Below are 27270 nucleotides of genomic sequence, written 5' to 3'. Positions count from 1 at the left end.
TAATCCAAATCAAACCCCCAGCCGGGCCTCCTCTTATCATACCGCGCCCAAAGCCGCGCATCCCGTCAAGTTTTCTCCACCTGAGAGCGCTTGCGCCGCCGCCGAAGCTCCGTCGCACCCTGTCACCGTCATCGAGCTACTCCAGCCTTCCCCAACGCCGCCCGAGCCTGTGCCCGTGTTCACCGTTTGCACGTAGACGTCCCCGACCAATCTCCATTGAGTTTTGTCGCCGCAGTCGAGCTCCTGCGACCACTGAACCTCCGCCAAGCCTGAGCGCCATCGCCGAGCCTCCTCGAGCTTCCCCGATGCGCTGCAACCGTCAAACGAGTTTCATCGTCGATCCCCGATGCTTTTTCACCGCTCACCGTCAACGTCCGAGCTGTGTTGTGCCATTCCCATCGCCTCCGGCCGTCCTCCGCCGTTGCTCGAGCTCACCGCCGTCGCCCTCACATCGGAGAAGAGGTAGGCCCGACCTCAACCGTTCGATCTCACATAGACAGCCACGATTAGATCCAGTCATACCCCTTCGCGGGCCAATTAGATCACGCCACGTGTCCCTTTTGATGATTGGGATTATGTGAGCCAAGTCAGTGCGCCACGTGGGCAATTTTGTCCGACATGGCAGTCCAATCAGTCGATCAGAGCCGAGTTAGCAACCCGATCAGCAGTGACATTAGCGCTTACGTAATAACTCGGAATTGCCTTTAGAAAAATAATTCACAAAATAGATTTAATCCGAAAATATGTTTTCTTTTAATAGAAAAATTCCAGAAAATAGTTTATGTTTAAATAAATTTTTTTAATAGGTTTTAATTCTAAAAATAGTTTTAATATTAAGAATAAATGTTTTTAGCTAGAAAATAGTTTTAGAAAATCTAGAATATTTCAAATAATGTTTTAAATATATTTTTAGTAAAATAAATGCTTTTAATGTGTTTTTATAAATAAAATTAGTATAAATTTCTAGAAAAAAATCAATAAATGTTTTAAGCCTTTTAAAATTTAGGCTTAATTTCAGAAAAATAGTTTTCATCGTTTTCAGCTGTTTAAAAATTTGTTTAACCGTAGCTTTCGTGCCATAACTTCAATTTGGACGATTCTTGCGCTCAGATCTTTTAAAAATCGTAATCAAGCCTGCCTTCACGTTTTTTTGTTGTGTTAGCTTCATTTTGCACTTGATCTTAGTGTGTTGTTCTCTCCGCGTGTAGACGATCCTGTCCTGGAGCTGTTCGAGAATATTCAAGATCAAGATTTCGATAACACTGAGTAGCACTTCGGAGAAGGCAAGTGTTCTTGAACATCTTGCACATATTTTAGGAATTTAAGTTAGTTGCTTATCCTTCATTGCACGCTTATCTAAATTGAAAACTTATGAATAGGGTTTACTAGCTTTTGTCCGATTATCCTTGTCGTCTTTGATGAGTCATAGGAAGAAAATGGTAGATATGCTAGTCGTTGTCCTGGTTGGGTTAGAAGTTAAACTTAACTAACGATTATGCAACATGAATCATGTACGGTAATCTTTCGTAGCAACATATAATAGGTATCCTAACAGGATGGTTGGTATATTGATGGTGCATGAAGGCGCATGTGTTGTGCCGCATGATAGGAATGTGTCTATTTCTGTGTGGGGTCCTAAGGACCGATTTTTGAAGCATGTAACCCGGCTAAACAGCGCAACCACGAGGCTTATATGGGTACGGTCTGGCCAATTAATTAAATATCCTCCTTATTCTGTACGCACCAATGGATGGTTGAGTGGCACAAGAGGGGACCTCTGCAATGGATGAAATCCCTGTTAGCGGTGAAACCTTAGTGGGTGTATATGGATTTGGAGACGCTTTGTAAATGCCTTGTAGTGAGATCTCGGCTTTATACCCCAGAAGTGTGAAGCAAAACGGGAATCACGACTCGTGGGTAAAGTGTGCAAACTCTGTGCTCACGGTTAAGAGCGGTTTGGACTTCTTCTTGATCAGTTGGGATGAGGGTTCTGGTATGGATGTTTCGGTAATCAGGTAATGGGATTACCTGGTGAGTTATGTTAGCTGGATATGGAAGATCTGGTGAGTTTGGTAGTTGTATAAAATTCGATGAGCTATTTCTCTTGTTTAAGTTGTGTCTTCACACTTAGTAAATAGGATACCTGATTCTGAGAGTTATAGGTTAAGGTTGCTTAGTGCAGTAAACCAGTGTCTAACCTTTTCTTGACTTAAGCCCTCATATCACACTTTTCTACAATTACAGAGTACAATATATTCTCACACTTGCTATTTTCAATAATAAATGCTGTTCAGTTGGAGAAGGCTACACGAAGATCAAGGAAGCTGAAGACTACAATGAAGACGGAACATCCTAGGTCGCGTTGCCCCCAATCGATTACCTGTGGTGTGCCTTGAAGCCTTCATTGAAATTTCCTCTTGTTCTTCCGCTGCGGTTTAAAAACTCTGATATTTGTTTCAATAAAGTTATTTTTGTTCGATATAGAATTGTTTATCTCTGATGATGTCACCGTATGTACGATGAAACAGATTCTGACATATGATTCTGACATATATGTAGAATACACCTGGTTGTTATTTTTAAAAACCGGACGTGACATGTTACCGGGAACCAGTTCAATTTCCATCTCTTTTCATAAATCCATATCTCATTAAGAAGATACAAATCTTTGCCAACATTCAAGTATGCATTTCTGAAGAACCGGAAACTCCGACCAAATGAAGAATCCCTCTTTCAATCGTTAATACATGATTATTATGAGGGAAGTATGGTACAACTGCAGATTTGCAATCATCGACCCCTAATAACTTAACTAGGATCTGGTCACATACACTGAACTCTCTCTCAACACAGCCAACGCGGCAGCTATAGATCAGGCATACCAATTCCAGCCTTGTCATCGTAGGTCTTCTCCAGCACAAGCTCAATTGGTGTATCCTTTGGGCCAGCTGCATGAGTGGAAAAAAACAGAGCAGTTTCCCATCACAAAACGGACATGTAACCAATACTCAAATATGAACAGAATGCATTTCCTTGCATGCAACTACAAAATAGACACTTGAAAAAAGACAAACAGTATATGGCGAAATGTTTGTTTTTTCTACTGATTAAATCTACTTATTCATTTACTTACGCAGCCAATATCATATTTGGAGCTTGCTCATAACTAGTACTCAAAACAGAACATCAGAGCCTCTACGCTCCATAATTTATTTAGGGCTTCTTTGAAATGCAAGAATTAGAAAACACAGTAATAGGAAAATGTAGGAATGGAATGCCCTGTACTATAGAATCCTACAGGATTCCAAAATACAGGGATATTTTCCTGCTAGAGGTGTTGTGTTTGGAATTTTGGATGAAAGAAGAGAAAGAGGGAGCACGCATTGGACTTCTCAAAATATGAGGTTTGAGCTCATGCTAAAGGTTTCTTATGGATTTGAGGGTGGGTGTAGGGATGCATTCCATAGGAATTTTCAATTTTGCAGGTCCATTCCTTTGTTTCAAATGCCCTTGTAGGAAAAATCCTCCAATATTCCTACGAAGATCCTACAATCCAAATGGCCCCTTAACTACTTTTCTCATGCCTGTGCAGAAAAGGTACCCAAAAAGTATAGCATGTCAAACATCGTCAGCACAAGCAACTGCAGCAGGGTGACTACAGGGAAATCAGTTATCTAACATAGATAAAACAAATATAGTGTTCCAGTTTAAAAAAATCAGAGCAACAGGAAGGGGGGAATAAAGAAAACATTATAAACATAACTAGTTCATGTCTGTTTTAGTTTTTGCAGCACAATTTCCATTTAGTTTGGTTCACACCTTTTATTAGTGAACTAATGTGCCTTGAAGGCACCGTATAGTGCGCATGCAAGATGTGTTTATGAGACATACATGATGCGGGTCACCATGTAATGAGCGTAAAAGGAGTTTTTATGAGACATACGTGATGTGGGTCTCGGTTTTCTTCTCTCCTTCAGAATTTCTGGCTGGGGTATCACAGCACCAGATGCATTCATTCCTCTAGCGAACCTGACTTTGGTCCCATCTTCCAAATACTTATATCCAACCTTACATGGTTTCCTGCAGTAAACAATGTGTTAACAAATGATTTCATAAATATGGAAGTGAAAGCAATATCTCTATGGGTACTAAAAGGTGGTCAGGTATCATATTCATACCCGGTGACTGGATCAACTACTTGGACATTTGAGACATGAAGTGGAGCTTCAATTGAGAAAATACCACCTGTGTGCCCTTCCCCTTGTTTAATGTGTTTCTTAACCTGAAATGATGATAGAACAATTATTTACGTAATTTCTGATGTGCAAGAGGACATGACAAGTCACAAGACAATGAAAGTCTCCCTTTGCTTGTTGCAGTTAACAGTGACCGGAATAAACAAGCAAGTGTGCAACATATTTTCAGTAAATGCATAACGATTTAGAAAGATGAGAGAAGTACAGCTTCATCATTCCTGTTTGGTATTCATCACAGCCAATTCCACAACACAAATCAGTCTGCTACCACTCTATAAGCTAATTGGGTTATTGAGCATCTATCGATTATGGGCTTATTAAATATGTTAATTCAGCAAGAAACTTAGATGGTCTTAATGTCAGTTTGTAACTGCTGATATGGAAGGCAAGCAGCAAAAAAATGATCTGTTACAGAACAAGAATTTATACTTGTCCTATGCTCCTCAATCAAACAAAATGTACTAACAATAGATATTGGTTGGCTTGTTCCCCTTAAGTGCCACTGCTATTCTTTGACCTCTAACGAATTTGTAGAGCTAAGGCCAACATTCATCTATAGATACAACGAACGTGCACAACCATTCAGTTCCCACTTCCTATTAGTAAGTGCTCTCTTCCAACTTTGCTATCTTTGTGACATGATGGAAGTGTGGTACTTTGGGGAGAGGAGTTAGATTTAGTTATTCAGTAATTACAGGCCAAACTCATATGATCCGTCTCAAAGCAGTGCAATGGGGACAAAGGCTGGGCATCATCTAATCACTTACAACACTAGATATAAACCATGAGCACAGCTCCAACGCTAGTCTGAACTCAGAAGAATTAGCACAAAATTTATGACAGACCGCCTTTCAATTGTAGCCATTTGGAAATTTCGACGAACACCTAAAGTGCAATGCTAATGAGGGTAGGTTCCACTCAATCGATACAACCAGCGTGCAACAAACTAAACTGCCATTTATGCAACTGTGCTGATTCCAAAGTAACCACCAAATGCAGGATAGCAATACACATCTTGTGCACTGATTTCCGCATTCAGGCCAGATAACCAGCGAGGACTGCTAACAACAAATTACCAAGTTCTTGCCCTCCACGATGACGCGATTTTGCGACCGAATGACCCGCTTGATCAGCCCGGCCTCCCCCTTGTCCTTGCCTCTGATAATCATCACCTGGCAGCAGAGAGAGTGAATTGGAGATCCCGCAACGGAAAGAGAGGACTAGCAAGAGGAACTGGGGGATGGAGCGGAGAACGAGAGAGATTACGTTGTCACCGCGAAGGATCTTCCAGTGCCTGATGAGCTTCTCCGCCGCTTTCCACCCCATATTCCTCGGAGTTCCCTCCTCTCCTCCGCGCTCTTGTGTCTCGCGGGGTGCTCGCTGGGTCTGGACGCGCTGCGGCGGCCGGCGAGGGATGGAGTGGAGGAGGGAGCCGAGTGGCGGCGCTGGGCCTGGGGCTGACTGCTGAGAGCGTGATTGGTCTGGGATAGTGAAGAACAGAACTGCGTGGGCCTCCTGGGCTGAGCCCAATATAATTAGCCTTTACGGCACACAATTGCCATTTTCTTTCTTTGTGAGGGCACCGCCTATTCCAAGCTTCATCTTATATATTCTTGTACTCTTATAAAATAAATAAGTTATAGTACATTTGAATAATTTTCATGTATATCTTACATGATTAAATGATTCACGATCAAAATTGATCCCCGGGTCAATTGTTTAGAAACTTTCAATCAATTTGAAAACCTGCAATCAATAAGCGCTATGAGCATTAAAAAGTATTAATACATTATTATTTTTTCTGTTAATTTTTTTTTGTTACTATCATAATATTATTGATTTCACGTGTGTGGTTGCTAGTCTTTTTAAAAAACCAATACAACCAATAGATGTACGCACATACTTATATCACCACACGTACGTAATCACACAACGTCTACTTAAGATAAAAATATACAGCTTGAAGATTGACGAAGCTTGTTTTTTTAATCGTTTTGCCTAGTGAGCTCAAATCGGGGTGGGTTTTATAAAATTCCAATTAATTAAAAATTAGTCATGGCAAAGGCTGTCCAAGTACTAAGTGCTAACAAAAGAGAAGGATCATTTAGGCCAAAGGCTACACTGAGCCTCTCTTTGTGACAAACTAATAAATGTTTTCTTTCTTTTTCCTCCGAATTTGCAGAAAGATTGCTTCAACGTCGGCTATACTGCACTACATGTACGCATGCAGGCAGCTGCAGTTTTACTCTGACCTCGTCCTCGGATCCTACACTGAGACAGCCGAGCATGAAGAATCACCAGAGTACTAGAGCAGAGACCCTTCTCTCTGGAGCAATCCAAGGCTTCACCTTGAGCCATTTCCTTGCAAATATTTCTGATGTACATCAAAGCAAAATGCTGTGTGATAAACAAAGCAGTAACAAAAAGTAACACGTTCGTGGATGCTGGAGTTTAGTTACTTGATTAAATTAGGATTTTTTTGAAATAATATTATTTTATTGGAAAATTGCAAAAAAATCAAATTGAAAAGATATTATTTTTAAATTAGGATTTTCAATTTTAAATTATATTTTACAATTTCCCAATAAAATAATATTATTTTAAAAATTCGTTAAATTATACGCACCCTAAAAAACTTCCACACCACTTTTTCAAAGAAACTACTGGTATTCTCGTTCAGTGGTGCCCCCTCTACTTTATTTTATCCGGGCTTGGGACCGGCATTTGCAGTGTTAGGCACCCTCAACCCTCCAAACAACCTATAACACCTACCCACAAATACAATGAAGAAAAGAAAATAGAGAAGGAAAAAGATCCAACCCCCAGCGCCCCCAATCACATCAAGAACAAGAGCACAAAAGAACTTCATTACGGTCGGCCATCATTACAAACCACATATAGCAGAGGGAGCTATAAATAGCTAACGAAAATGAAACAAGCAAAATCAAGTAGTCAAACGAAGGTAACTATGAACAGAACAAGCAAATGCAACCATGAGGAAAAATAAATATTCTATGGCAGGAAAGACAAATCACACATAGGCGAGCCATGTATCTATCAGTATTCAAGTTTGCTAGCAGGTGAGTAACGATATGATCAATGCCCTACAAAGGCTTGGAAGAGTTCACTAAAATCATTAGTTCTACGGTACAAGGACATCGCAATTTGTTAGCATAAGACAAGCACATCGCATTACTCACTTCCAAATGCATCATCTTAACAGCTGAGCACGAGCACACCACTGGAATGATAAGGTGATACGAGAAAAATAGAATCAAACAGCAATAACGCGCACACACGATAAAAACCTTTTGAAATGACAAATGTTGCAAGCCAACAACTCCTTATATAGTAAATAAGACTAGAAATACAACAATCACAAGTCCCAAGTCACCCTCCCAAGTTGACACTATCAAGTTCAAACATATCATGCGAGCTATTTATAGAAACTAATATAATAAAGTAAGCAGTACAAGTAAATTGATCAAAGCAATAATAATTAGAAAATGGATATTAAATTAAAAAATGAGCAGGGTTGCAATGTTACACTAGGATGTACAAAACTCAAACAATTATGAAAACCTTGCAAGAAAAAGGTTGAAAAAAAGGCTAGAAAAGGTTGTACGTTGGAACTTTGTCCTTATCCTTAGTTGAGAAATTACTCTAACTGCAGGTTCAACATGATTATAATGCATGCATCAAAGGTACTCAGGGAATAAACTGGTACCAACAAAAGCTATATATTGGAGCTGTTTGCACCAAAATAGTTATGAATGAAATTGTACAATAAACTAACAAATGAACTCATTATTGTGGCACAGAAGAAAGGAATCAACTAATCTGTTAAAGAATACACAATTCAGAAATTTCATGTTAGTAATTGAGTACCAGTTGATAGGATATGCAAGGGTACAAACATTTCTGAAATTGTTTCGAGTTGAACCACATAATAGATAGCACGGTTGAGAGAGAAAAGTCTTAGCCTCTTAGGTATCTACTTTCTTTCTTAAACAAATTCCTGATTTGCAAACAAAATTTATTGTTCAAAACATGGAGTTCAGCTAGCAAGACAAACTGCAACTAGAAAAAGTTACTAGCAACACAATCTAATTCAACAAATGAACCAAATAAAATCATAACACTGAAGCACTAAATTCTCTATGGCTATTCTTTTAGATATAGCCTAATATTTTATTTATTCAAACTCATGTCACAATCACAATTAGACATAAAAATGCACAATCGTATAAACAGGTATATATTGTCACATCAGAAGACATGCTCCTTCACATCAAACGAACAAAATGTTAGAAAACTAACAGTACAACATGGATCTAAGTAACATGCAATTTCTACCCAACAAAACAGTCAACCAACAATGTTAATATGGCTAAAGTGCAACCATTCAGATCCTCTCTGTTTCTATGTACTAAAAGAGACCATATAAAACAATCAAATAAAAACTTGATGTAATTTTACAATAGAATAAGTATACAAAAGATCACATTTCATCACAACAACGAAGCACTCAGAATGCAATACACAGCAAAACACACACTCTTCTACAAGATCAATTTGCAATAGAATATACCACAATACTAAATGAACCACATCAATGACATGATCAAATTAAAGAACATGACTTCTGTTATTATCCTCAACCTAGAAGGGAAAGAAATAACATATCATAAATAATTAGCCAGAAGAAAGAAAATGTCAGTATACAATTCTTTTTTGGAGGGGAACATACAAACCTAGTTGGATATTAAGATGAGTTCGCGCAATTTTAAATCAAAAGAAGTGTTAAATACAAGTTTAGAAATACAGTACTTGAAGCACTCAAGCATTGGGACAAAGTGACATGTTCTGGGTTCACTTAATCAGCAAGATCAACAGACTAACACTTCTTTCAATAAAATGCAAGTAACATCTGGTAAAAAGATAATCAAATTGTTATTGAACACAATAGATTAGTTTTCAATTGGCTATTTAAAAGAAGTCTAAAAAATAAAACCATAGAACTAGACTAATACCTACTTATCACAAAATATCAGATTAAGCTTGTTAATGACCATCAAAGAATTCATAGATAGGACAAGATGATTAGGTTTCAAGCAGATACTCCATAACCATGAACTTCAAGTCAAGACTAGATAGTGAACCATGTACGAGACTTCAGTTAAGACTCTTGACAACAAGAAAAAAATAAACATAATAACAACTTAGATTAATTTATCAGTTACATTACTCAAACAGAAAAAGAAAAGGAAGTCCAAATAAAGGTTTAGGAACAGATAAACACAAAAAATAAAGCATCGAGATTATATAATGCATAGAGTGGTATGGAAGAAAGCTCTACACATGTAAAGATAGAAATAAGAGTTCATATCAATTCTTCCACCGATTATTCTCAAGATAAGTTCTCTTCACTAAGCATTGCCAAAAAGAAGACAAATGATGAAACTACAAATATGGCAAGCCAACAAAATTTAAATACCACACATCCCTAAATTTAAGAAACAATACAAACGTAATGCAATTCAGGAAAGAAGTGCATGTGGGTATTTGTTAGAGAAAAAAACTTGACAATGAAGAGTAATTATGCAGGCAAGAAAAGATCTAGAAGAAAATATACACAAGTTGCTATGTAATTACAACAACGATTTGCACAATATCCAGATTATATCTCTCCGACATTAGGATGATAATTAGCAACAAACAAAGTGAGAAGATGAAAATGTGCTAGAGTGATTACTACTCAATAATAGAGATACGTTTGCATCTACAAAAAGTTAAGCGACAATTTCTAAAATGCTGAGAGAAATGCTATGTAATGTGAAATGACTTCAAGGACCTAGCAATAGAGAAAAAGTTTCTTAAATTATACACATAGAAACTATGATATGTTACATCAGAATTATCAATACTTCTAGAGTCACACCATAATTTAAAGGGACTAAATGTAAGACATCATCTATGATAACTTACTTGCAAGTAAAAATAAATTTAAAACATATCCACATTTCTAGTTTTTACGTACCAAAGTAACAACACAATAAAGTTTATTCCTCAACCAAGCTAAATGGAACAAACATGTAACTCACACAACCATATTGGACCTTTCTAGCTCATGTTAAGTTTACCAAACTAAAGAGCCTAGTACTTGAATGAGGATGAAAGATTCAGCATGCTAAGGTTGTCATTCCATTGCTACATTCATTCATTCATAATAAGCATGATTATGCTAACTAAACTTATAGGTTATAACAATCCTTTTATACAGACATCCATATTAATTATAGCTCCTGAATGCTTAATAAAAAAATAGTGCATAACATAAATTATAGGACAGTACAATGAATAAACAAAGGTTAAAGACTGATCCAACACTAGAATGACCATGACAGTAAATGATGGAATAACATAAGCCAAAACCTCTAGGGCCCATAGAGCCAAAGTTCAAAACTAAATCATTGAAGATTATAGCATCCGGAGGTTTAGCCAATTCAGATCAAAGAATCGTACCAAAATCTAATAGGAGACATTTAGCTACCACCAGAGAAAGAAATGACCGCAGCAAATCAGTAAAGCAACCACAACTCTTAGAATGCTTCCACAGTTATCAGGCAAGGACATGAAATCAGGAGAACCTTCAAACTAATGACTACAAAGGAAAACTTCTACAAACTTTTAGGGTACCATCAAACTAGCATCAAAATACACCTCAGAGAATGCAATCAAAATCCACCTAAATTTTATTAAAAGAAACCTTCAAATTGAACTGACCGAAAAGGTGAAAAGAGATACTGAAGAACATTGTAAAATCATCTCATCAGCATGCCAATAGTTCTGAATCAAGTACCATTCTAACTCCCAAATAAAACATATATGTCTCAACCATAGAAACTATAGGGCATGGACCTGTTTATATACCTTGCAACCAGCCAACCACCATCAAATAATCTGACCAGTACAACTTGGTGAAGTAAACAATAAATTGACATCATAGAGCTGTAAAACTGACACACCTAAGCAACCATATCTTATCATGGCAAAACCTTCTGATGAGACTTGACTATCAAGAAGGAAACATCAGAAGCAAAAACACTGCAGAATTCCGAACAACCCACTTGTCTCCAATAACAAGCATTAGAAACTAGTTTATATCACAAAAGTTATAATCCTAAGCAAGACATAAGTAGCAAACCAATAACCTCAACACCTAGTCAGCAAGCACAAGCAGACTGAACAAATCACAATCTACAACTCTTGATAGACATAATCGTGAACCTCAAGACAAAAAACCTCATACCATACTTCAGCCAAGACTCAAGACAGTAAAGAAAATAGACAATAGCACCATATTTAATAATTTTGCTGATCCATAACAAAGTTGAGTCACAAATAATTTATAATGGGTAGGATCATGCCAATAATGCACAAAGGTTACGGCAAAATCCTTCTACACTGATATCCATATCTTGTAATAATTACATCTCTTGACATAGATAAGATGCTTACTTAACATCATGCATACTCTACAACATAAATTACAAGACTACTGAACCGACAGAAGTTATAGATTGATTCAACCCTTGAATGAGCGTGCAATCCAGCAAATGATTGAATAGCAGAAGCCAAAACTAGTGTCCATGAAACCAAAAATTATAACCAAATCAGTGGAGACTATGTCGTTGGAGATAATAAGAGATCCAGGTTAAAGCAATATCCCAAAATCAGACTGAAGACCTTAAGATACCACCAGAGAAACAAACAACATCAGCAAATAGGTAAAGCAGCCACAACTTACAAATTCGTCCACATCATACGCAGAAGAAGCTCCAAACAGATGGCTTCAAAGGTACACACTTCTACAACCTTATAGGTACCATGAACTAGCATCAAGTTGCGCTTCAGGAGGAAAATAAAATATATACCCAAGTTTTCTTAAAAGGAACCTTCAGCTTGAAATGATTTGAAAAGTGATACTGAAGAACAACATTGCAGAACCACCTCCATGATCATATCAATAGTTCCGAATCAAGAACTGTTTTCACTCCCAAAGAAAGCATCCTATCTCAACCACAGAAACTTCAAGACGTGACCCTTAGTTGCAACCACCTTTAAAATAGTCTGATTAGCTTCCTTGAAATAAACATGTTACGTCATAGCGCTGACATCGCCTATAATGTCTAAATCTTCTGATTGGACTGACCAAATCCAAATCATAAGGGAAATAGGATCAGGAGCAAAAAGTGCAGAATTCTGAACAGTCCAATTATCTCCTATAATAAGCAACAGCTACTGATTTTCATCACAAATTAGCATCCTAAAATAGCAAGACATAAGCAACAAACCAACAACTTTCAACTGAACAGATCAATCACCATGTAGATCAGGGACAAATCAAAACCACACCCTTCAAGTTATCTTGTTTCGGTCATGCTAACCAATCAAAGGGACCTGAGAAAGCGATCCATGTAACAAACAACAATCGAAGCAAAAAAGTACTGCATAACCCTAGATATCAACAAAACGCAATCAGTCGCTATTCCAACTCAAATTGCAAGGATTATGAAAAACTAACTCAACAGACCAGGCCACCGGGGGCATCAACCAACCTAGACCACGAACGGAGCGGATCAAGCACCGCGAAAGATAGGCAAGCGATCTACCCAGCCAGCACGAGCACAGAGCACTTGATCAATCAATCGAAGAACAAAGGACGAAGCGTGAGACCAAAACCGATTGCTACTTGCCCACGACTTACCCGTCGCCACGAGGAGGACCAGGAAAAGGGGGGGAGAGGATCTAAAACCGACTGATCAGTGAGGAGCAGAAGGGCGGGGGGCGGGTGGATTTATAGAGGGCCGCTGGGTGAGAGGTTGGTTGGGGATCGATATCAGGCGTTCGCTGCGGGACTGCGGCCCTGCGAGGTGGTAAACGAAAACGACGTGAGGCGCACGCGGCCTTGGTGGTCCAGTCCGCCGCTCTGTGCGTGGCAACCGCCTCGGCTTTTGGTGGGGACGTTCTTATCCAGCGGACAAAAGAAACGTTGCAACCAGACATGGTTAAATGGACCGTCAAGGCACGGTCCGGTTGGCTTGCTAATTGGATCGTGTGACGAGGCGACACGGCGACAGGGGTGTGACGAGGCAGGACGACGACGTGAGATAGCCAAATCGATAAATATGATTTATTGGATATATAAGATAAAATTCAAACAAATTTAAACGTAATTTTTTTACTGGTTTCATCATAGATCTAGTACTAGTTTTTTTTTTTACCGAATTTAGTTTCACCAATTGTTCACCTCACGCCCAGTCCTTTCCTTTCTTGCCCCCCAAGAAAAGGAGCTGAAATGCTGGTCTTTTTTGTTTTTGGCAATTTCTGACCAAAATGTCCGTGTCCACAGCTAAAAAAAGGTCCGCGTCTCCACCTTTTGATCCATTAGCTATGCAAACAAGACTTGCGATTTGGTGATCCATACTTTCTAGAAACAATGATTAATGTACAGGATCAGGGTGGAACTTCTGAATGATCATTGACGTGTTACGTGTATGATGTACCACATGAGCATTTTTTGGTTAGAAATGAGAGAAAAGCAGGAGCTTTATTCATTTATCAAAATGTTCAAGGATACAACGGAGGTATCCGGGGAAACATTTCGGCCAGAACTCGGCATCGACGCCACCTTGGCCAAGTCATGAGGTTCTCCGTTGCAGTTCCTGCTTTCATGCTTGAAGCAAAGACCTTGGAGCCATGCTGTTTTCACTCTGATCTCCTGCAAAATAGCGAGATGGCTCCACAGTTTCTTCTCCTCCAGGCTCCAGGTGCTTGATCACCTCTAAGCAACCACTGGCAATCACAGCCGACCGGACACATCAGAGGATAGAAAATGCATCGAGATAGAATTAACACCTGTTCCAGCTTTGGCCCAACAAGATATGTTGTATACAGCTGACTCAGCAATAAAAGATTTCCGAGCAAAGTTAAACAGAGGATTGGGTCAATGATCTTTGGTGAAAGTTTTTTCCAGAGTCTTCAGCCAATTCACATACTGGGCTCGCTCCTTCTCAAGCAAGTGATGGAGGAGTGAGCTTGTCAGTTTGGAGTTGACGCCTCTGACAACAAGGTATTCTTGTAATGCAGCCTGTAACCGAGGATCCAAATCTCTGCATAAAGAAAGGCAAGCACTGTCACTGAGTGCAAATGAGAAGGTACAAACCCAACTTCCTAAGGATTTTAATTGAAGGAACAAGTACGTAGCTTCTTGATGTTCTGGAGAACATACATCATATCATATATGCCTATTTGGTGAATCGATATGAGAATAGAACTCCTTTTCTTACAAGAACTTATATGAAGAAATGACAAAGTAAACTGCTTCTTATAAGCTTGAGTTCAGGAATGAGTGGCACAAATTCCAGTTATGCTCTATTCAAAGACAACATACACACTATTTCATATTTACTTTTTACTTCAGCACACAGACAAAGATAGGTGCCATTGCACTAAAGCGTTAACAAATACCACCTTCGTGAACAACTGCTACTACACTGATGACAAGAATTTCCTCAAGTAAGACTCTTTCTTTTCGCATTGGCTTACTTAGTTCTTTTTCCCATTATGCTCTGGTCAATAAATGGACCGATGACAATACAAGATATCATTGTCATACAACAAACTGGTAGTGATTGAGTATCTTAAGCCAAGTTTTCAGGTTAACATTACATGGTGGGTTATGTCCCACAAACTACTCTTGTTCAGAGCTGACTCGCTTCAAACAAGTGAAAGAAATTTAACCCAAATAACCCAAGTTGATATGAGGCATTGAATATATGGAACAAACAGGCCAATCAGATTCCTTACATCTGGAATCACACCCCCTAAGTTTATTGCATTCCTTTTTAGGATGTTGGTAGAGCCTAGCTAAGGTAGCGCAGGAGAGAGGGGAAGCAGAGAGGGTGGCGCAGGGGAGTAGCAAGATCAGCAGGGGGTTTCGGCAGAAGAATAGAACAGCAGAAAGGACAAAGACAGAATACAGAGAGAAGGGAGAAACAGCCAAGAGGTAGAGAGATAGATAAAGGAGGGACTTCTATATATAGCCGGCCACTAATCCTATCCAGCTAACAAACCTTCTAACAAACCGAATCCTAATCCAACTAGCTAACAAACCAAATCTAAAACAACCCAATAGCTAAGCCTAACCGAATTGGATTCTATCAGAACCTAGACTAATCTGCCGCCCATAACATCACTCCCTCCCTTGACAAACAGCTCGTCCTCGAGCTGAAACGCATCAGCCAACATCATCTTGGCGATGTTGAAGACAAGGTGCGTGTGCTCGTACGAGTGGATGTGGCAGGCATTGACATCGACGATCCAGCGATGGAACTAAACATGCATTCTCACGCTCTCCATGTAGTAGTAGCCGTGCTGTTGTACCATGGCGAGTGTACGCACACGACCAGCCATGGAGTCTTGGTAAGGTTCACATGCTTCAGCTCCTCTTGCAGCCACGTCCCCTGCGGTGGTTAAGAAAGATTGCTTCCTGGCCAAATCTGCAACACACTCAGCGCACCCTGAGTCGCGCGGTGGTGTGAGGGGAAATTGGATGTGTTGGATGGTGGTGGTGGGTGGCAGTTGAGGGCAGGGGTGCTGCGACATGGATGGATGGGGCGGCAAGGATGGCTGCTGTAGCACAGATGGTTGGGGAGGGTGCTGGTGTGGCAAGGCAGCAGCGCAGATGGTGCTGGAGAGCTGGCTGCCGGCACCAATGGTGCTGCTGCCTGCACAGATGGGGCTGCAGGGGCAGCAGCCATTGATTGGAGTGCCCGAGAAGAGCCAGATGGATAGTTGGACTGCAAAACAGCTAATTGGTCTGCTGTTTCAGAAGTTCTCTTGTTGATCGATGCCATCTGCAAGGCCATATCAGCCATCTGTTCCTTCAATTCGGCCACAAGTTTGGCCAATGCATCTAGGGTTTGCAGATTAGATCCTTCAGCATTGGAACACGGCATCTCTGATACCAAATTGGAAGAGCCTGGCTAAGGTAGCACAGGAGAGAGGGGAAGCAGAGAGGGAGGCACAGGGGAGCAGCAAGATCAGCAGAGGGTTTCAGCAGAAGAATAGAACAGCAGAAAGGACAGAGGCAGAACAGAGAGAGAAGGGAGAAACAGCCAAGAGGTAGAGAGATAGATAAAGTAGGGGCTTCTTTATCTCTTGAGGATACACGATGCCTAATGCCAGCTATAAATAGCCGGCCACCTAATCCTATCCAGCTAACAAACCTACTAACAAACCGAATCCTAATCCAACTAGCTAACAAACCGAATCTAAAACAACCCAACAGCTAAGCCTAATCGAGTTGGATTCTATCTGAACCTAGACTAATCTGCCGCCCATAACAGATGTACTGAGCAAAGCTTTGCTAACCCATTTCAATCAATCCAGTTGAACACAATGAACAAAACTACAAGATCATGATATCTCAAATTAGGATAAAAATAGCATAGGAAATCAGGATAAGTTGATGCGACTACTAGCAGCGACTTTTACCTACAAATATCAACTATCATGACCGTCAACCGACAAGCGTCTTTCAGACCATGAACTTCAAATAGGATTAGGTGGCAACGCCTTAAGTGTGGTTTTGGTAATTAATGACAAACCTATGAACTAATAATTGTGTTGAGAATTGTTAGCAGATTATTCCATAAGTGATGCATGAATATTGAGCATGGATTCATTGAGGAATACCATGTGACCAAGATAGATACATCAAGATTAATGATCTCTAATTGATGCTTATGAGATGAAGGAGAAGTTCAAGAAGATTGACGATATGCGTGAACACAAAGTTACTTGTAGAGATAAGTAACTAAAGGTATGAGATTGTCAATTGTGTTTTATGGACTAATCCATGTGAGAGTGAGTGTGGTTAGGTTCCATGTGAAGATTAACAATAAAGAATGAAGGTCAAGTCACTTGTGAAGATTAAGTGACTTAAGGTATAAAGTTATCAATTTGGTTTTATTGACTAACACATGTGCTTTGTGCTTGAGAGTGAGTTAGGGTTAGGTTCCATAAGAAGGCATGAGTTGAATTGAGATATTAATGTCAAGTTGAAACAGCAAGATTAAAACAAACTTAGTGGACAACTTGTGTGATTGATACTTGCGATTTATGCCTAAGTGGTGAACCGGATGAAGATGATAAAAAGAAAGAAGTCTTCCACGTTTGGTGCATGGAAAGCAATCAAGTGAACTTCATCAAGCTTCTGGAAGAGCAAGATTGAAGTGAGGATGATCGTTATCATCAAGAGAAGAGGAGTTGATGATGAGCCTTAAAGAGCTGAGAGAAGTATTGAGGTTTAGATGATGTGTTTGTCAAGTCTAATGGGATTGCTCAAGGCAAAGGTATAACTAGAATATGTTTTCTAGTTTTATCGGTCTCAAGGAGTTTAGTGGGAGACCAGGTTATAGAATCGATAACCGTACTATCAAGAGAGGCTGCCGAAAGCGTTGCTCAATTGTTGTGTCGAATGCTCAAACTATGTGATTAGTATGAGATGGTTTGTGTTGAGAGTTTTTTAGGAGTCCACGGTATCTAAAATGTGTTTTAGATTTAACCCTTTGTTATTGTTGGCCTTAGTGGCGAAAATTGGTTGTTGCTATGTCTTATTGGTGTTTGGCATGTTCCATGTGGTACATAGTTTAATCTTGGAGGATTAAGCTTTGTACAATAGGTGAAAGTGTTCAAAACGGCTTTCGGAGTGTTCCTTATTTTGATATAATGTGTTTGGGATCATGAATTCAGTAGGGATGTGTAGCTCTCTGAATAAGCTTTCCATATAGTTCAAAATCGTCGAAATCGAACATCGGGATCAAAAATTATTGCCGTTTTCAGGGTGTCAGCTGTGTTGAAATCGAAAATTCTGATCCAAAGTTCCGATGATCGGAAGTTCCGATCTGTCGGAACATCCGATGTTCAGAAGAGTCGAGGTTCTCGGTTTGAAGTTAGCTTTTAATCAGAAGTTTCGATCTAATCATTGGAAGTTCCGATGTGTTGTTTTTACTAGGTCCAAGAGTGAGTTTCGTCCGGATTTGACTGTTGGGATACATGGGATCAGAAGTTCCGATACGGGAATCAGAAGTTCCGATACGGGAATCAGAAGTTCAGATCAGTGCAGAATCTTTCCAATGGCTAGTTTTTCAAAGTGAGGTATTTATACCCCTTGTGCTCCTAGCATGTTGGAGGCTTTTTGGCTAGCTTTGTGGTGCTGAGAAGTGGTGTTAGAACTTGATGTTCCACCTTTGAGTGCTCCCCTCCCCTCTCTATCAAGATTTTGTGAGAATTAAGCCATTGTAGCTTAGTGAGGATAGAGTGAGTTGCGTGTGTTTGAGCATTTGGCGTTGATCGTGCACAAGTTCGGGAGTTTGTTACTCTTGGAGACCACCATCTCCTAGACGGCTCAGTGGTGGATTGCCGACGATCTTCTCAAGTGAAGATTGTGAGGAGGCCTGAAAGTGGTTGCAAGACTCACCATCTTCGGAGTGGAGAAAGAGTTGGCCATAGTGGAGGCGAGGAGTGTATTTGCGCAACCTCGTGAGGAAAATAGTTGAAAAAGACCCGACTCAAGTATGACCGAGCTTGCTCAACAGAGATGTAGGATATCAATGGATATCCAAACTTCGGTAACAAATTATTTGTCTCCGTATTTCCTTATTCTTGTGCATTACTTTGATATTCATGCTTGCATACTTATTTGTATGTGCATTGAGTTAATTTCGTGATATTCAAATCTATTGTTTTGCGCTGATTGGAAATTCCGATGAATAATATCAGAACATCCCATGAACAGTATCAAAACATCCGATAAACAGTAAGTTCAGAATTTACAATTAGAGTTTTGTTTCATATCTTACTAGATTTAATAACCTTTGTCACACTCTAGGATTGTAATATTCACATTTTGTTTAGAGTGATTGTGCACTAGTTGAACCTAGCATATTTAGGTTTTTCATTTGTGAAAAATCCGTTAGTTTATTTCCGTTGCAAGTTTAGACCAAATTTCCAAAGGGTACGAACTTTTACAAAAACGCCTATTCACCCCACTCTGTGATATCATTATCCTTTCAGTTAGACATAGTTCTGCTAATTCGTGTGCATTAATGATAAACAAATGGTGTTGCAAAGCTTACTTCCCAGTTCCTAATCATAGAGGTTAGACATAGTTCTGCTAAATCATGCGCATTAATGATAAACAAATGACGTTGCAAACTTACTTCCCAGTTCCCTAACAAAGGCAACAATTAATCTTTAATAGGAAATTACAAGCACAAACAGGAATTTCAGAAGTGATGGACCATACAATGATCCTTGCCTACGTAGCCATATTTTGTGGGCCATTCTTACCTAAATCAGACAAATTTTCTAGGATTTTCAACACCCTTCATCAAGAAAGAAAGGTAAATATAAAATTAAAATTCTGACTACAAGTACATATGGTCTAAAATATTTTGGCAAATAAGCACCTCACAGGTTACATACAGATCTAATAACCAAGTATAAATACTTGAATCATTATCAAAATATTACAGAGGTAAAATAATTATCCGTCCCATACTAGTGATTCAACCCCTGATATATTTAAATTCACTCCATAAATCTATTTGAGATGTTAATGACAACCAAGTGGTAACAAAATGCTACCAAATGGAAAGGAGTGGAGCCATATTAGGGCAATAACAGCTTTCTTGCATCCATGATTTCCGGGTAGAAAACACAAGGAGTTGGATGTCGTGTCTTCAAAGTGCAACAAAATACTAATAATTGATGCCGAAGATATTGCCACGAGAGTCAAGGAAATGCTGATGTTCAATGCAATACAATTTACAATTTTAATCCTGCAATGAGTAACTATCTATAAATTCCATGAATTTACTGGAAAGCATAGGCTATCTTCAAATATGATGTGATAACAGATAAGTTTTAACATGAATGATAATCATCCTCGCAAAAAGAAAAGGAGAATGCAGATAAAAATCATCCTGCAAATGTGTAGGAAGAAATATTATTTTTACAGGGTTTCTTGCAGTAAATCCCACATTATTAGTTCAGTTCACGCATTGCGCGCATAGCACTATAGCAGCATCCACAGCAATTAAAACCGGGCAACGGCAGAAGAGCATCACCTGAACTCCGGCCCTTCATACTTGTCATCTCCATCGTCAGCAGGCGACGAGTGGTACCGAACAGCATCAATAGCATAGTCCGCAGCGCCGCCGCCCTCCCCAACCAAAAACGTGCGGCAGTCGAACCGCAGCACGGGCGTCGCACCAGGCTTACTGACGAACACCTTCATGAGCGCGGCCCTGGGCAGCGCTCCTTGGCCTACGAACTGCAGCGGCGCAAGCAGCGCCGACACGAGGACCTCCTCGGAATCGGCCCGGCGGCGCAGGAGCACGTCCTGCGCACGCGGCACGTCCGACACTGTGGCGAAGTCGGGCGCCTCCTGCGAATTGTGAGAGAAAGGTGGATTGGCATTGGGGTCACTGAGCAGTGGGGCCGAACGAGGTGGTGAGTTACCTGGTAGTGGAAGGAAGGGGGAGAGGAGGGGGCGGAGGAGGAGAGCTCGTGGGCGAGCTCGGCGCGGAGGGCAGCCAGAACACCGCCGTCGGTCGCACCGCGGCGGAGGGCGGCGGACGTTCTCAGCCGCCGCAGGAACATCGGCGCGAGGGATGGAGACGGGAGGAGGAGCCGGATCGATCGGAATGCTACTGCGGACCAGAGTTTGGTGCGATGGGGTCGCGACCGAGCCAATTGAATTTATTTTTTTCACCGTCAAAAGTTAGCTTCTCTTATTTATCATTTTAAAATATAGTTATTGATTTAGATGATCTCATATTTTATTGAAACTAGCTGAAGTACCGGTATGTTGCTATGGATCATAAATAAGGGTCTTCTAAATTTCTAAATTCAAAATATGCAAATTTCCTTATGCGATGTGACGACATCTTGTGATAATTTACCTTTACATAATAAAATTCAATCTCCATTTACATGACTATATTTACTTAGCAGAAAATTGTTCCCTACTATCGTATTAGCCTTTTAGCATTGTTTGTTACACCCAAACATATTTGGTCAATCAAAATAATTATTGTTTGTCACACCCTAAACCCAATGATATGAGTTACATTATAAATGCATAAAAATATTCCTTTCTCAACTTATGTGGAGATTGCAATGCATATTTTCTTAGCTGAAATAATTCCATAGTACATGAGCCTTGTAGCAATGTTTATATTGGGATATTTTAGGATATAACACTAAATTTGTATACCTTTAATGATTTGACATCCTACTATATGTGTCAGTGACTCGTAGTGATCTACCTGTCATTATAATATGAGTGTCAAATTTTGAAAGGAAATCCTTAGTTTAGGACACAGACGACCAAGGTTACAACACCTGCTATACAGCATTCTAATACCCAAATTCTACCTGATAGGCATATAACTGTAGCGACCATTAGCACTGTGTAGCATGTACAGAAAACCTCAAGCTCTGAAGCTCCAGTTGTTCACCACTCCTCTATGCTGAAGAGAAGAAAAGTAAAAGACAAAAGTTGTTGGTTGCAGTGCCCCACTCACTATCTCTGACGCACACACGATTTCTTCTCCGAAAAGCTCCCCTCACCCACAAGACAGAGCAAGAAATGGGACAATCATAGCAGCTACAGCAAGAGAGGCCGGGCAAGGGGCGTCTGAGATAGCAAGAAGATAAGGAGAGGGGCAACGTAGGGCGCGGGCCAAAACCGGACCATCACATGCCACACAAGCAACAACGCCACCCCTCCGCTAGCTCTCACCACCGATGGCCACCAGCAACGCCACCCCTCTCCGCTCTGCCTCTCTGTTTATCTCCCACGCGCTCACGCTGGAGGAGCTGGGGTTGAGAAGGGCAACTCATCGTTAGCCACATGAGGTGGCGGCTCGCGCAGGCAATTAGGCTCCGTGAGGCGGTTGCTCCCACAGGCGATGGAGTCCCAAGTGGCGACAGTCCGAGGAGGGTCTAGGCGACGGCCCAAAAAGTGGCTTGCTGGTGTTGCGACTCGCATGCTCGCAGCCATGGGCGGAAGGATGGGGAGGGAGTGGGGTCCACGAGAGGCGATGAGAGCAGGGGAGCCAGGGAATGAGCGAGGCAAGGAAACACATGTTTGGGATGGCCCACCTGTCGGTGTCGAAACCAGGTGAGGGGGTGGTGGACGGATGACCATCACGACCACCAATTCATGTTTTTAAAGCAGTGAAGATGAGTGACATCATGATCAAAATATCAATCTTTTCAGTAACAAATTATTAATTTATTCATTGCAACCCAACCATTTGCGAAGAGCCCCCCCCCCCCCCACACACACACAAAGAACATGACTTAGGTACAATTTTTTAGAAACTGAAAATCTGTTCCGGGTATTGTTTGATGCACACAGCTTTAATATTATTACATCATTTCAGCATAGGCTGTGAATGGAAGGAAATGAATGAATAAACCATAGTGTATGAAATTCGTGTCTAAACAAAGGAACTAATTATTTGAATGTGCATCACAAATAGTTGCCCTATCAACTCTCCGACCTATACTAAAAAATCCTATCCATTTCCATATGATCAATTATCCTTCCTCTCCCTGGTTTCATTTGAATCTTGAACACTGGGCTTACAAATTGAAGCTCTAATTTTTTGTTTGTCATGAACACCAGACATGTCCTTGAACACTGGGCTTACAAATTGAAGCTCTAATTTTTTGTTTGTTTGTCATGAACACCAGACATGGCCTCCGTTGTTCCCCACGCAAGTCACTTTTTTTTTCTTATTTGATGAAGAAAAGTGGGCATGACTCAACTATACTTGCCCACTCTTCCTATTCTTCGTATCCCCGAAATCGTGCAAGATTTTAGGCGACGTTCAAATTCTATCGTCGAGGAGATGTTAGGGTTCGGGGCTTCCGTTTGTGAGCTTTTCCGGTGAGGATTTGTGCCATGTGGCCTTAGAGGGAGGTTGGCAGGTAGCAGGTCGGCCCAACAGAGAAGGTGGGCGCGGTGGTGGAGCGGCGAGGCGGCAGGGATGCTGTTGGCGCGGGCCAGGCAATGGACAACCATGGGCTGGTGTCAAGGCGGGGGGGGGGGCTCCAAAACGGAGAGGTTAGCGCACGGGGGTGGTGGGTGTGGATCCGACAGCGGGGATGCTACGTGGCGCGAGCCAGGCGATGGACAACTGGTGGGCCGGTGCTGGGGCGAGGAGCTCCAAAACGGAGAGATTAGTGTGACTGGGTGGTGGACGTGGATCTGATGGTGGGGACGCCACTGGAGACTACCGTACGCGGGGAAGCGAGAAGGCGTCGGGAGGTTGAAGATGACCTCTAGATGGTTGGATCACAATTCGGCGGTCAATTTTCGTTGGCTGAGAATTTTGCTGTTTTCAAATGCCTAAGAATTAGCATCTCCCATACTTGCCTATCTCGGCACTGCCATCTCCTCCTCCTTGGTCTGTGCATCTATGCAGCAGAGCTAGGGTTGAAAACGAATATCTGCTCCATAACTGGAAAAATAGATGCGGATAGTCTTACCGGATATGGATACGACGGATAAGGATACGAAAACGGATATCCGGTCAGATTCAAAACGAACAATATCCATTTTTAATTTTTCACCGGCCCATTGAAGAGCAAGCCCATGACTATCATCAATAGGGCAACAACTCACCACGACCCTAACTACTTAGAATTTCCCTTATGTGTGAAGTTACGCTACATTGTTATTTTTGTTGTTTTTTTTATACGTATAATTTATTTCTCTTTTGTGTGAAGTTATACTACATTGTTATTTTTGTTGTTTTTATACGCATAATTTATTTCTCTTATGTATGAAGTTATACTGCATTAATATTTTTATTGTTTTTATACACATAATTTAAGGGGTCTTTATCATTTGATACATATTCAGATCTGTATTTGTATTCGATTTGTGTCCTTACCATATTTTTTTCCGATACTATCGGTATTCGTTTTCGTTTCCCGTTAAAATTACAGATAAGGATACGAAACGACTATTATCCATCCATATCCAATCCGTTTTTACCCCTAAGCAGAGCAGTGCACCTCCACCATTCCATATGCAGCTACCAACCTTTATGAGCCAATGCAAGTCCTCCGCCAGAGGCAGTGCCAATGTATCAAAATATTCTCTTACTTTATTTTTGGAGGACTTCTACATTTTTTAACCTCTGTCTTATTGTAAAAGAAGGCATATTTCAATTTAATTTAATCCATAAATAATTTATAAGCAAAAACTGATAAACTAATAAGATCATATCATCAGAGCATAATCTAGATTGCGTACGAAAGCACAATATATTACTAGATCTACTATACTCAAGATTAGAAATCGCAGAAATAAAGTACGAGTAACATAGTTTTTACGTATTGATCCTGTGTTGTGGAGGTTACTAAAGATGCTGGTTACACTGTATTGACGGTACGATCGATCCTGCTGATGACACACCGAATCTATTAACGATGACAACAGGCAATGCCCAAGTAACTAGGAAGACGAGCCATGATGAAGAACTTGAGCAGTCGTACGGAGCGTTTCCCAAAAACCTTATTCACCATCTCCTGGTGCAAGATCTCAAGACCAAGGGTTTCGGAGACCTGCTCTCCCATTCGCTGGTGCACACCTGAGAGAGAAAGATGCAAAATCCTAACTCTTATATAGACTCACATAATGAGAGCGTTCTCAATTTTAGGGCTACTCTCAATTAACAGTCTATGTTGTATGTGTACCTAATGAGGTGAGGGTCCTTGCATATATATATATGGATAAAAAAACCCCACCTCTACCTTTGTTAGCAATATGATACTAATAGAGTGTGGGCCTCAACATAGGTCACCTCTTCGTAATATGGGTCTTTGAGATTTAGTAGTAACTATTACATGGTCCGGCCCCAAAAATTCTAACAATCCCCCACCAGATCTCAAAGTCCTATAGAGAATTGCTAGTTTTCCACTGTTGTTTGATATACTAGTGTTTCAGTAGAGACTGTTAAGTTGAACATCCACATAGAACATCAAGCTATACTCATTGACAACTTGAATAATGGATTATGCCGTGAATTGCAAGTTTTGTGCAAACCAGTTTTACTTAAAGTCATAATTGATACTTGGCTGCCAGTAGGCTACCCGGCGGGTGGAGCATATAAGTCCTACTTCATAGTCTCTTCATGAGTTTACTAGAGATCACCCAAATTTCATAGACTGCGACCAACAGTTAGACTCATATATATGTGTTCTTTCAAGAATGCCATGTAGGTCAGCATCTTCGCTACTTAAAGCCAACAAAACACATTAAAGTAATAGCTAACCTGCCTTACAGATCTCTGAGAGTATTGCATCTTCACTCGAGTGGGTCAAACAACAAAGATACTCTCCTACAGTTAGACCAATAGCTTGTTCTTCTCAAGTCCTAATTCATGGGATCTCTGATCACATAGGTTAGGTTACCACTATGATATAACTCACATAGGTCTCACACCCATCTCATTTGATGTATTATCTATCACACTCCGTGATAGTCTTTTTGTAAAGGAATCTATCAGGTTCTTAGCTGTTTAGATATAATCCAAGATTATCACTATGTAGTTTCTCAATTTCCTGACAGACTTCAATCATCTCTTTACATGCCTTGAGGACTTATCATTATCCTTATAACTGTTTACTTGGATAATAGCCGTCTGATTATCACAGTTCATAAGGATACCCGGTACCAGTTTCTCAACCATAGGTAAGTTCATCAATAACTCATGCGGCCATTCTGCCTCAATAGTGGCTATGTCTAATGCAGTGAGTTCTGCTTCCATAGTTGACCTCGTCAAGATGGTCTGTTTGCAAGATCTCCATAACATGGCAACATTACCTAGAATGAATACATATCCACTTGTGGTGTAAATCTCATCAACATCAGATATCCAGTTTCAATACTATAACCCTTCAGTACCGATTGGTACCCAGAATAGTGAAGACCATAACTCATAGTACCAAGCAAATATCGTATGACTCGCTCAAGCGCACGGCAATGTTTATCACCCGGGTTAAAAGTAAAGCCACTCAATTTTTCCACAGCAAATGAGATGTCAGACCTTGTAGCACAATCTAGGTACATGAGTAATCCAATAATCTGAGAGTATCTCAGTTGGTTCCTACCACTTTTCTTATTCTTTCAAAGTATCACATTGGGATCATAAGGTATTGGAGAAGGCTTGCTGTCCTGGTAGCCAAAGCAGTTCAAGACCTTCTCAACATAATGAGATTGTGTAAAAGTAATCTCATTCTCTCCTTTGATTAACTTGATGTTTAAGATTACATCAGTCTCACCCAGATCTTTCATATCAAATCTTTGAGATAAGAAAGACTTGACCTCATTAACCACATCAAGATTTATCCCAAATATCAGTATGTCATCAACATACAAGCACAATATAACTCCCTCGCCCCCACCATGGCGATAGTACACACATTTATCTGCCTCATTGACTGAAAAGCACACATTTATCTGCCTCATCAACATACAAGCACAATGTTAAAGTTATATCGAACTTCTCATGCCATTGTTTAGGAGCTTGTTTAAGGTCATACAAGGACTTCAACAACTTACACACCATGCCTTCTTGACCTTTTACTACATACCTATCAGGCTGTTCCATATAAATTTTCTTGTCCAACTCTCCATTAAGGAAAGATGTCTTAACGTCCATCTAATGAACAATGAGACCATGTGAGGCAGCCAAGAAAAGTAATACTCAGATAATAGTCAATCTCGTAATAGGTGAGTATCAAAGAAGTCTTCACCTTCCTTTTGGGTATAACCCTTGGACATAAGCCGAGCCTTGTACTTTTCAATAGTACCGTCGAGCCTAAGCTTCTTTTTGAATATCCACTTGCAGCCAACATG

The 27270-nt window shown here is 40.4% G+C and overlaps 2 protein-coding genes across 2 annotated transcripts; both read right to left on the bottom strand.

Annotated features, from left to right (window-relative positions):
* Positions 1-2608: 2608 nt before the first annotated feature.
* Positions 2609-5722, bottom strand: LOC133900962 (uncharacterized). Its single transcript, XM_062342261.1, has 5 exons — positions 5523-5722; positions 5333-5428; positions 4179-4282; positions 3944-4080; positions 2609-2948 (listed from the first exon to the last, which is right to left on the bottom strand). Exons 1-5 carry the CDS (start codon positions 5580-5582, stop codon positions 2866-2868), a joined length of 480 nt encoding a protein of 159 aa, XP_062198245.1. The 5' UTR covers positions 5583-5722; the 3' UTR covers positions 2609-2865.
* An 8424-nt stretch (positions 5723-14146) lies between these two features.
* LOC133900903 (mitochondrial acidic protein MAM33) lies at positions 14147-21069 on the bottom strand. Its single transcript, XM_062342182.1, has 3 exons — positions 20850-21069; positions 20456-20775; positions 14147-14431 (listed from the first exon to the last, which is right to left on the bottom strand). Exons 1-3 carry the CDS (start codon positions 20988-20990, stop codon positions 14266-14268), a joined length of 627 nt encoding a protein of 208 aa, XP_062198166.1. The 5' UTR covers positions 20991-21069; the 3' UTR covers positions 14147-14265.
* Between the last annotated feature and the right edge of the window lie 6201 nt (positions 21070-27270).

Source organism: Phragmites australis, chromosome 19 (assembly GCF_958298935.1).
Source record: "Phragmites australis chromosome 19, lpPhrAust1.1, whole genome shotgun sequence".
Lineage (NCBI taxonomy): Eukaryota > Viridiplantae > Streptophyta > Magnoliopsida > Poales > Poaceae > Phragmites > Phragmites australis.
The sequence above is the reverse complement of the archived record's forward strand: the minus strand, read 5'-3'. Positions and strand labels throughout refer to the sequence as shown.

Coding starts and splice junctions, on each gene's coding strand:
- LOC133900962 (XM_062342261.1), bottom strand. CDS start 5,582: ATGGGGTGGAAAGCGGCGGAGAAGCTCATCAGGCACTGGAAGATCCTT. Junction 5,429..5,522: donor AGATCCTTCGCGGTGACAAC/GTAATCTCTCTC, acceptor CTCTGCTGCCAG/GTGATGATTATCAGAGGCAA. Junction 4,283..5,332: donor TCGTGGAGGGCAAGAACTTG/GTAATTTGTTGT, acceptor TCATCATTTCAG/GTTAAGAAACACATTAAACA.
- LOC133900903 (XM_062342182.1), bottom strand. CDS start 20,990: ATGTTCCTGCGGCGGCTGAGAACGTCCGCCGCCCTCCGCCGCGGTGCG. Junction 20,776..20,849: donor CCCCTTCCTTCCACTACCAG/GTAACTCACCAC, acceptor CACAATTCGCAG/GAGGCGCCCGACTTCGCCAC. Junction 14,432..20,455: donor TATGAAGGGCCGGAGTTCAG/GTGATGCTCTTC, acceptor TTCTTTATGCAG/AGATTTGGATCCTCGGTTAC.